Source organism: Notolepis coatsorum (assembly GCF_963971535.1).
Source record: "Notolepis coatsorum genome assembly, contig: SCAFFOLD_604, whole genome shotgun sequence".
NCBI classification, from domain to species: Eukaryota; Metazoa; Chordata; class Actinopteri; order Aulopiformes; family Paralepididae; genus Notolepis; species Notolepis coatsorum.
The window spans coordinates 17,501-30,000 of NW_028170017.1; the positions used below are offsets into that span (position 1 = coordinate 17,501).

The window sequence follows — 12,500 nt, forward strand, 5'->3', positions numbered from 1 at the left end:
AAATTGAGGGAGAGAGAGAGAGAGAGAGAGAGAGAGAGAGAGAGAGAGAGAGAGAGAGAGAGAGAGAGAGAGAGAGAGAGAGAGAGAGAGAGAGATCTCGCTATCCCTCCCCTTCTGTCCGCCCTCTTCTCCAGATCAATAGTACTGATTGGGGGCTTGTACAGTAGGACATAATCCCCACCCTGTCCTGACCAGGGGGGGTAATGTTGGAAATGAATCGTCAATGTATATGTACCGGTACAACATATTAATAGACGGTTATTATATTGTGTATGACCTTTTATCATATCTCATACTAGGGCTGACGCCTATTAGTCGAATAGTCGACTAATCGATCGAAAGGAGCCGTAGTCGACTGCCAACCTCTTAGAATACAAAAAAAAAAAACGATTATAAATATATTTATATATATATATTTTTTTTTATCATTCTTTCCAAAAGAAAAGAGGCCTAGAAGCGTGGCTAACGCTAATGGCACGCATACCAGAGGCTAACTGCCTAAGAAAACAGGCACAGAGGCACTGAAAGAGGATTTCACCCGTCTAATGAACACACTGTAGACAAATATCAAGATGTATCCATCAGTGGACCAATTGCATGCTTTTGCAGAGGACAACAAGCCTTCCGTCGACTCCTTCAGACATTAAGCACCCCCACAGCCCAAATGGAATGATAAAAAAAATAATATTATTATACTTAAAAAATATATTTTTTAAATGTCATAGCCGACTATCGGCTCATTTCGGCAATCATAGTCGTCTATCCAAATCCTTAGTCGGGGACAGCCCTACTTCATACCAATAAGGCCATGAAAGAGATTCTTCTGTGTACAGAAAGTGACATTCTGTTTGAAAACTTTGCAGCAATGCCTTCAATGATGGGTTCTCCCCCCACCTAGGGTGTAAACAGGGTGTAAACACTGCAACCCACTTGTAACCATGACAATAGCTTTAGTTAACACTTTGACCGCCAAGGACGCCTAAACTCGTCATTCCCGCCCATGCTAATTCTGCCAATTGACGCCGTAACACGTCATTGAGATCAATATTTCTAAATCTGTGATCGCAATCATATTTCTCCCCGGAGACTTGAGATCTACTGTTGATCCCCTCTCAACTCTCTAACGGTTCAAGAGCGCCATCTGGTGGCCGATCGGCGGATCGCCCAAACCGGAAACGGAAACGGAAACTGGTGCTCATCCAAATTCGGTCCGATCACTCCGCTATAGGTCCCGGGACTCGAGCGCGACACAATGGATAGTGATCAATTACAATAACTCGATAAACAACATGATTTGGACGTATATACTATTATACAACCTGGAGATGGATCGCATATTTCAACATCCCATAAGAGGAATATTTTTGCTCCACGCTCATCGCCCAACGCTACGAGGAAGCTGCGGTGAGTTTCAGCGGTTTTTTTTTACCGTGTTCGATACAAACTGCTCTAATGATCATATCACCACACTAGATGAATCATCTAACATTGGCCACAGAATTATAAACGACCCCCCCCCCCCCCATCCGGTCAACATCAGATGATAAGTAGTGACTTCTAGAAGCACCGTACATTTGACATTTTTTATCTCGCGCAGATCGCTATCAAACTGTATTTGATCATCAATATAATGCATTTAGGGCTATAAATCACGTTCTGGAGAATGCTGCAGAAAACGATAAAAACATATTTATACTTTAGACCGTATTTTAGTATGAATATGTGAATGAAAAAGTATAACGTTCCCACATCCTGAACGATAGATAATTGACGTTGAATGGGCCATAGTAATGTCAATTTAGCAATACAATTTAAAAAGTTATAGCACTGCAAAGAAGGGGAACTTCTCCATAGACAAATAGAGCTGGCAGAGAAGGGTATAATGATGTACATAAGCCTGGCGAAGAAAGTGTTAAAGGGGACAAAGTAATTAATTACTCAGTGAAATTAAAAGACACAGACAGAAGACACCCACACACGCATTCAGGCACTTGCATAAGATAAGACATGATAGCCATGAACACACACCCACAAATACTTAGGTAAGAGACTTAGACCTATCCCACCTACACATATCAAACTAGACATACATAGACATGGACATAGAGAAATACACCCAAACATATTCCAATGGTCATAAGGTGAAAAATAGGCAGCATGATCAGAAAATCAGCACGTACATGTATAAATTGAGGGACGGCAACAGTGTTTGGTCAGCTAGCTCGCTCGCTCTTGGGATCAGTGCGGTTCACTGTAAACTCAACATTTGCAATAAACCTAATTTTCATTTTATATTAGTCTATGACATTTTTCATTAATCATTTTAGAGAAAAATATTACGTTTTCATTAGTGGTCTATTCGTGGCTGCATGCCTAGCCTAATTTTGTTCAAATGAGCCACTAAGCTACATGGCTAGCATTCTGCAAATGTTGTTAAAATGAGCCAGTAAGCTACATAGCTAGCATTCTGCAAAATGTTGTTAAAATGAGCCAGTAAGCTACATGGCTAGCATTCTGTGAATGTTGTTCAAATGAGCCAGCAAGCTACATAATCAAATCAAATCAAATTTATTTATAAGGCCCGACAACACACGTTAATGTCCCCATGGGCCGTACAGGTCTTCTTTAAACAAGTCAAGAAGAAAACATAACAATAAGTCAAGAACAGAACAAGAACACCATAAAGGTCCAAAAAATTTAAGATAAATGCAAATAAATGAAAGAATACATGGCTAGCATTCCTTTGTAGCTACAGGCAAATGTATCTATGCACTGTTTAATATTTTCAATCAGTCATTATGTTGGAATAAGAACATCATTTAGAGACTTAGAGTGTTCACAGTTCTTATTTGATACGTCCCGGAAACAAGGACCCTGTAGATGAGGCTGCGGTTACACTATTGCCAAAAATGAAGCGTTTCATTTAGCTTTTCAGAACGATGCGTAATGGCAGGCAAGTTAGACGTCGTTTTGTCTCGTGAGCACCGAGTGATGTATATACATGTAGTACAATGCCAAAGCAGTAGGTGGCGATGTAGTTCAAACATGAAGGCCATTTTCAACCAATCAGAAAGGTTGAACGAGTCACTCCACATCCTGCTAAAAATCTCAGAAAGCCACCATCTTTAAATACCTCGCATGAGCCATTTAGCTACATAGCATTTATTATTCAGCAAGAAACAAAGTGCAATAAACAAAAACGGATACATTCACTGTGTGTTCTGCCTCATTTGTTGATGATTTGTTGATGAAACAAAACTAACATCAACACAATTGACCACCAAGAGCGGAGTTTAGTCTCACAAAAAGATTGCCGATTTTGTTAGCTTAACGTGATTGGGATATGCCATTATAACAGTATAGCATTGTGGCTATCGTACATTAACCTAGTAACGTTAATGCTAGCGGAATGAATGGATGAAAACGTTATTTAACAGATTGCAGAATGGGTACAATACAATGCGGCTCAATACAAACAATTGTTAACGCGTTTTCCTGCCAAAACGGCGTTTCCTTTTAACTTGGACATGCAAACGTAATGATTCGAAAATACAACGTTGCTGTTTTCCCCCAGTGTTAACCATGGCCTCAACCACATGGTCTTCAAGTCCAATGATCTAAAATGTGAAACACAAAGGATCTTTTAGGTGAAGTGGTTAGCCGGCTGTGGGCTTATCATGGTATCAGGGCTCCTTGTGACTTTATATGGAGATGCATGTGTCTATACTGTTGGTAGATTTCAGTACATTTCAATATTACGTGTCTCTCTTTCAGACAAATTAAACTCCATTCCCTCCGAGTGCAAATAAACACATTTCTCTAACTGAAAGCTGTATTTAGTTAATTAGGCAGGTGGCTTAACAGATGATTATTTAAACTGATGACGAGCGGTGAGCTTCCACTACAGTTTATTATCCTCTCACACTGTAGAACACCAGCTTAATCAGCCATGGTGTGTGTGTGTGTGTGTGGGGGGGGGGGGGTGGTACCTCGTTTATGTGAAAAATAAGGACAATTTCAAGACTCCACACTCACAAAATCAGGACATGCTACCAAATGAGGACATTTGGAGCTATGTTCGATGGTTAACACTTTGGTATACCATAGATTGCCAGCGCTATTTGTCTATGGAGAAAGTCCCCTTCTTTGCAGGGCTATAACTTTTTAAATTCTATTGCTACATTGCCATTATTAGGGCCCATTCAAAGTCCTATATGTATTGTTCATTGTGTAGCAACGTTAAACTTTTTCATTCACATATTCATAGTAAAGTATGGTCTAATGTATAGGTATGTTTTCATCTCTTTCTGCAGCTTTCTCCAGAACGTGATCTATAGCCCCAAATACATTATATTGATGATGCAATACAGTTTTATGGCAATCAGCGCGATATAAAAAATTACAACTAGACGTACTTCTAGAAGTTACTACACGTCATCTGATGTTGACCGGATGGGCTAGGGGCCGTTTATAATTCCGTGGGCAGCGTTATACCAATCATCTAATGTGGGTCAAATGTTGATAATAGCAGTTAGTATCGAAGACGGTAACGTTACACGCTGAAACTCACCCCAGTCTCTGCGCGCCGTTGGGCGATCATCGTAGAGTTGAAATCTTATCATTATGGGATGTAAATTTACCCGGTCCATCTCCAGCTTGTATAATGGTATATACGTCCAAATCATGTTGTTTATCGAGTTATTGGCAATCGATCACTGTGTAGCGTGACGAGCCAGAGTGGCGGGACCTATAGAGAGCACCCGGAAGTACTACGGACGTAGCACAACCTCTATGCCACTTCCTGTTAAAGCGATTGCGCCGATCGGCCACCAGATGGCGCTCCTGAACCGCCAGAGAGCTCAGTGGGTCCTGCTGGTGGATCTCAGGCCAGCGGAGGGGACATATGAATCCGATCGCAGATTTTTGAAATATTGATATAAGGACGCTGTACAGCGTCCCCCGGCAACTTGAGCATGGCCAGCAATGACGTCAAAACACGTTTCATGGCAGTCAAAGTGTTAAGGTTAAGGTTAGGTTTAGTTACAGAACAGAATGCATATAAGTATATGAGTGTGTGTGTGTGTGTGTGTGTGTGTGTGTGTGTGTGTGTGTGTGTGTGTGTGTGTGTGTGGGTGTGTGTGTGTGTGTGTCTGTGTGTGTGTGTGTGTGTGTGTGTGTGTGTCTGTGTGTGTGTGTGTGTGTGTGTGTGTGTGTGTGTGTGTGTGTGCGTGCGTGTGTTTGGTGGAAAACGTGAAGGGAGGCAAAATGCTGCGTTTGTTATCTGTCAGTGAGACAGGTGTTTTAGATTACTTCCCAACACACACACACACACACACACACACACACACACACACACACACACACACACACACACGCTTAGGGCCAGACAGACAACTAATCAATAACCCAGAACAGAGAGGAGAGAGGTGGGGTGTCAGAGAGAGAGAGAGAGAGAGAGAGAGAGAGAGAGAGAGAGAGAGAGAGAGAGAGAGAGAGAGAGAGAGAGAGAGAGAGAGAGAGAGAGAGAGAGAGAGAGAGAGAGAGATAGCTGCTAAGTGAGTATTCCCTGGGAAGGTCTGTCATCAATCACTGAGCTGTTAGAATCACACGGCCACCAGCGCTCGCATCATCAGTCTGCGCCACCCCACACCTCCATGGAATAGAGGGGAAAACAGCAGAATAGCATAACAGGAAGGAGAAGAACCACATCGAATAGAATATAATGCAACGGAACAGACTAGACAGAGCAGAACAGACTAGAATGAAAATGAGAGAACTATAGAACGGTTCAGGACAGTTATTAGAGCAGAACAGACAGATATTTAAGCCACACACGTGGCTCTGAGGCCAACATGCCTGAGACACACGTCTCTCCAAACAACACACACACACACACACACACACACACACACACACACACACACACACACACACACACACACACACACACACACACAACACACACACACACACACACACACACACACACACACACACACACACACACACACACACACACACACACACACACACACACACACACACACACACACACACACACACACACACACACACACACACACACACACACACACACACACACACACACACACACACACACACACACACACACACACACACACACACACACACACACACACACACACACACACACACACACACACACACACACACACACACACACACACACACATAGTTATGAGAGGCCAGAGAGTGCAAGACGCATTCAGAAGAGGCACGTTGGCATTTATGACAGCTGCTTGTCAAGATAGGACTGCCACACACACACACACACACACACACACACACACACACACACACACACACACACACACACACACACACACACACACACACCACACACACACACACACACACACACACACACACACACACACACACACACACACACACACACACACACACATACATACAGTACACATGGTTTCTCTCTCTGCTAGGTGTTAACACAGTAGAGCAGCTGAGAACCTCAGAGGAACGCAGGAACCCACTGACCAGGCGGCTGACCATTATACTGTCCATTATACTGACCATTATACTGACCATTATACTGACCATTATACTGACCATACAACTGACCATACCACTGACCATTATACTGACCATACAACTGACCATACCACTGACCATTATACTGACCATACAACTGACCATACCACTGACCATACACTGACCATTATACTGACCATACAACTGACCATACCACTGACCATTATACTGACCATACAACTGACCATACCACTGACCATTATACTGACCATTCTACTGACCATACAACTGACCATTATACTGACCATACCACTGACCATTATACTGACCATACCACTGACCATTATACTGACCATACAACTGACCAATGACTGGGGACAAATAGACGTGGGAAAGACAATTAGCCAGAAAGAGAGATCGAGATATAGATAGAGAGAGAGAGAGAGAGAGAGAGAGAGAGAGAGAGAGAGAGAGAGAGAGAGAGAGAGAGAGAGAGAGAGAGAGAGAGAGAGAGAGAGAGAGAGAGGGAAATGTGGAAATATGTTAGACATGAACACCATATCCACAGCCTGAGGGAAACTGGGACAGATATAACTTGTCTCCATTCCTGATGTTGCTGTGATTGTTTGGTTTGGTTGGCCTGAGGCTGTGTAATATAAAAGGACTCTATCAAGAGACACAGCGTTCTCATGTCTCATGTCTCATGTCCACGGCCTGAGTCCACTGTTCCTCTGTCTGTGTTTGTGGCTCAGCTTTAGTTTGGTTTCCACACCTCCCATTATATCTCTCTCAATATCTGATAAATGATGATGATAACGCCACTAATAAATTGTGTTTTCAGTGTCCGGTTTAGCTGTTCTGAAATGGATAGTTTACATTTTCTAAGATGCCTATTTGATTTGCCACAAACTGGAAGTCATCCAAAAGGCACTAGTGTCTTGATTTCTGAGAAGCAGAAAATATTAGCATTTGTTAGCCATGCTAGTGGACGTTAAATGGGGACATTTGTTAGCCATGCTCGTTAAATGGGGACATTTGTTAGCCATGCTAGTGGACGTTAAATGGGGACATTTGTTAGCCATGCTAGTGGACGTTAAATGGGGACATGAAGCATGTCATTTTGAGACATCATCCCATTGACTTTTACCAGCAATAGCACTAGCTATTAAACGCTAACATTTTCTGCATGCTTCCATTATCCAAAACTACTACTTTTGGATGGATGAAAATAGTGTCTTTAAAGGATGTCTAAAAGTGTCTACTATCCCTTTAACATTGTGGCCCCACTGCTACAGAATGAGAAGCAGCACCGCCCTGTACATTTAAAAACCTCTATGGGTGGCATCGATTGCTCCTGCTTGTTGTCACTCACAGCTGGCCCCTCCCTCACGCATCCAGCCCCATAACTCAGGCGTGACATCAGTGGCATAAGGTTGCCGCAGCGATGGAACAGAGGAAACAATGCCTTACTGTGGCATGTTGCTCCTAAACATAGATATTAATGAAGCAGTAAACATAGATATTAATAAACCTCACACAGTGATAATTCCTGACCCAAAGCTCTTCTGGGCAGCAGTCGTTTGACAGATCCCCAGCCAAGTATGCAGCGATAGAATGCAGTCAGTTTATCTACAGATTTGCTCTATTTTTATGGGTTTCTTTCATACTGAATGAGTTATTACATGAAAAATTATAAGAAAATCTCTGGTGACAAGATTTAAAATGATAACGACATATTTGGAGAGTATGATATTTTAAATGATAAGCACATCTCTGGTAGGTATGAGATTTTAAATGATAAGCACATCTCTGGTAGGTATGAGATTTTAAATGATAAGCACATCTCTGGTAGGTATGAGATTTTAAATGATAAGCACATATCTGGTAAGTACAAGATTTAAAGTGGCGCTTTTGCATTTTTGCACAAGCGATCAAAACGAAGCGATTATTCAATAAAGAATGTCTTTAGAGGAAGACAGTACTAGGAGTCTAACTCACTGTCCATACATGAACCAATCATAATCCTCTTGAAGACATTGTAGGTAAACCCAGAGGAGATTGCCATCATACTCTAGGGAAGAACCTTTTTAAGTGATTTGTGCTTTCCTATAACCATTAGGAAAAGCTATATCAGCAGGTCTATACAAAAACAACAACAACAACAACAACAACAACAACAACAACAACAACAACAACAACAACAACAACAACAACAACAACAACAACAACAACAACAACCATCGTGTTGACATTCAGTGACTGTGACACAAATTATTTCGGCCAGTAGGCCACCGGCCTCATATTATTATCTTTTGTATTTAACCAGAAAAGAGTGTCAACAGAGATACCTTGCCAGACAACAGACAACAGTTTATAGACAATATAATTCACAGATCACCTAGGTAACCTCATGAAGGTCCTTGTACCAACATGTTATTCCTATTAAATGTTGTAATTGCAAGTAAAGAAGACAGCATCGTCTCCTACGCACCTGTCAACCTAAATGCAGGTCTGCAGAAGCTCTACTGTTTCACAGATCACAAGGTTGAAATATAAACAACAGATTAGGGCTGTCTTAAATACTTCGAAGCTTCGTTTGATGGCACAAGCTTCGAACATAAAAAAAAATCGAAGTAAAAAAAAAAATATAATAATAATAATAATAATAATAATAATAATAATAATAATAATAATAATAATAATAATAATAATAATAATAATAATAATAATAATAATAATAATAATAATAATATAAAAATAAATTAATAATTTTTTATTTTATTTTTGTCTCCAAAATCTTGCGCCTCCATTCCAATGAAACGAAAGTAAGCGGCGCCTTCCTGCCTCCATTCCAATGAAACGAAAGTAAGCGGCGCCTCAACTCCACCTCTCTACAACAAGCACGTGGAGATTATCTGTGTTGAAAACAACAAGGACATGTGCAGCAGACATGTCGATGAAGAAGCGAAGCAATGCCGTTTGTTATTTAAGACTATGTCGGACAGATTTGTGTTCATTGTGCTGCTTTTTTAAAGTGTCCCGACCCATATAAAAATATGTCTTAATAAAACGTGCTAAATTAAGTTGAATTCTGCCTTTGTCTCTATCAACTACATATAAATATAATATAATTGTTTGCTTGATAGACGAAGGTTGCAACATAATTATGTAATGTCATGTCGTTGGCTGTGAGAGCAGCCCCACTGCACCCAGGCAGCGCAGCCGAGTGAAACCTTGTTGGCTGCGTCACAGTCACGAAAGGGGCTACTTAATTAATTAATCCAATCCACTTTATTTATAGAGCACATTTAAAAACAACAAAGTTTACCAAAGTGCTGTACAAGTCCCACAACATAAGATAAAAAAATGTAAAATTAATAAAAAATTGTAAAAATGTTAAAAACTTTTTTTTTAAGCTTTGAATTAAAATCGAAGCTCGGCCCCCGAAGATTCGATTGCCAAAAATAGCTTCGAAGGTCAGCCCTACAACAGATGAACATCCAGTCCACAACCAGATGTCAGCATATGAGTTGTACATGTCAGGGGGTAATGAGAGTGGTCCTCATTGTTAATAAAAACCTTGCCCCTCACCTGAAGGTATTGGGAGTCGTCCTGATCGTTAATAAAAACCCCGCCCCTCACCTGAATGTATTCCTTGTTGCTGTCCTCGTTCGGCGTCCAGCCGTTGTCGTCGTAGTTGAGGCGAGCCTGGCGCGGCAGCCATCGGTCGTCGTAGAAGGACGAGGAGGCCGTTATCTGGTCATCCGTGATCTTCCCCGACTCCAGACCAAACGCATTGCTGCAGTGGAACGCTGCGAGGAGAGGAGTAGAACAAGAGGGTTAGGGTTAGTGTGCGTAACATTCACTGGTACCAGTATCTACCAAATACACTGATACCAATATCCATATCAAATACACTGATACCAATATCCATATCAAATACACTGATACCAATATCCATATCAAATACACTCATACCAGTATCCACCAAATACACTGATACCAATATCCATATCAAATACACTGATACCAATATCCATATCAAATACACTGATACCAATATCCATATCAAATACACTGATACCAATATCCATATCAAATACACTGATACCAATATCCATATCAAATACACTGATACCAATATCCATATCAAATACACTGATACCAATATCCATATAAAATACACTCATACCAGTATCCACCAAATACACTGATACCAATATCCATATCAAATACACTGATACCAATATCCATATCAAATACACTGATACCAATATCCATATCAAATACACTGATACCAATATCCATATCAAATACACTGATACCAATATCCATATCAAATACACTCATACCAGTATCCACCAAATACACTGATACCAATATCCATATCAAATACACTGATACCAATATCCATATCAAATACACTGATACCAGTATCCATATTAAATACACTGATACCAATATCCATATTAAATACACTGATACCAATATCCATATTAAATACACTGATACCAATATCCATATTAAATACACTGATACCAGTATCCATATTAAATACACTGATACCAGTATCCATATTAAATACACTGATACCAATATCCATATTAAATACACTGATACCAATATCCATATTAAATACACTGCTACCAGTATCCATATTAAATACACTGATACCAGTATACATATTAAATATGCTGATGGACAGAACAAATTATTTCATATATAATGGAGAGAACAAAGGATTTCATATATAATGAACAGAACAAATTATTTCATATATAATGAACAGAACAAAGGAGTTCATATATAATGGACAGGACAAAGGATTTCATAAATAATGAACAGAACAAAGGATTTCATATATAATGGACAGAACAAAGGGTCAAATGTTTCCCAACTAAATATGATATCAGTTTTTTTGTTTTTCTTTTATTTTTAGATTTTTCTGCCCATCCCAATTTAGTCGTTATGCCAATTCCCCCCCTCCCCTACCTGGTCGTTGTGCGCATGTTCCCCCTACTGGTCAGTACAAGGGAACCCTGAAGTGTACAGCATGCTTCCTCCAACACATGCAGAGACAGCCAGTGGCTCTCTTTTCACCTGGCAGCGAGGACTCTCATTGGTGAAGCGTAACGCGTGGGAGGTCACGCTGCCTTCACCACTTCCTGCCTTTCGCTGAGCAGGCGCCCAGACCTGACCTGTAGGCGTCGCTGTCCACAACGCCAGATTACCACCCACGACTTCCCTCCCCCTAACCCAGCCAAACGAGTTAGTATGACGACCGGCCAAAGGCGCAGGCAATGCTGACTCCGGGAGTCGAGACCGCAGCCTCTTGCATTGGTGACGAGCGCAATCTCCGCTACGCCACCTGACCGCAAATATGATATCAGTTTAACCCTTATACAAGAGTTACACACACACACAGTTTTGTAGGACTTACTCTCGCTGACTTCTTTGTGGGTCATGTTGTACCGTGCTGAGAAGCCATCTTTGGCCACAGCCATGTCAGTGTGGAAGGCCAGGGAGAGAATTCCTGTTGATGACTGGATCTCAGGAGGAACCCTGGTCCCACAGTATCGACCAATCAGAGGGCCCACTATGACAGGAAAACAACAGGAAGTCATGGGTACTGAGAATACAATCATGTCGATGTTATTAATATACTGTTGTGAATTAAACTGGAGTTAAGCTTAAATCTAGCATTAGAAGTCGGTCAAAGTTCCCTGATGCGATAAACTGTAAACCGGTTAGTTAAATGTACCGTTACTCCGAAACAACGACAACAACATTACTGGAAACACTAGTCATGAGTGAAGTAATGAAGTCAGCAGCTCAAAGTGCTTCACGGCAGTAAAACAGACCGATGAGGATAAAATAGACAACATAGAGAAAAGGAAAGAGGGTAAAAGCAATGCAGATAATAACAATACAAATATGTGAACCAAACCAACAATTAAGTTGAAACAAAT

The 12,500-nt window shown here is 41.0% G+C and overlaps 1 protein-coding gene across 1 annotated transcript in view; it reads right to left on the reverse strand.

The window, feature by feature from the left end:
* The window catches only part of LOC311248627 (neuropilin-2-like), a gene marked incomplete at both ends in the record, with an annotated part of 102,502 nt that overhangs the window by 750 nt on the left and 89,252 nt on the right, over positions 1-12,500 (reverse strand). The window contains 2 exons of the mRNA XM_084339483.1: positions 10,174-10,343; positions 11,972-12,127. Of these exons, the coding sequence (XP_084195609.1) occupies positions 10,174-10,343; positions 11,972-12,127 (326 nt within the window). The remainder of the gene's footprint in view (positions 1-10,173; positions 10,344-11,971; positions 12,128-12,500) is intronic.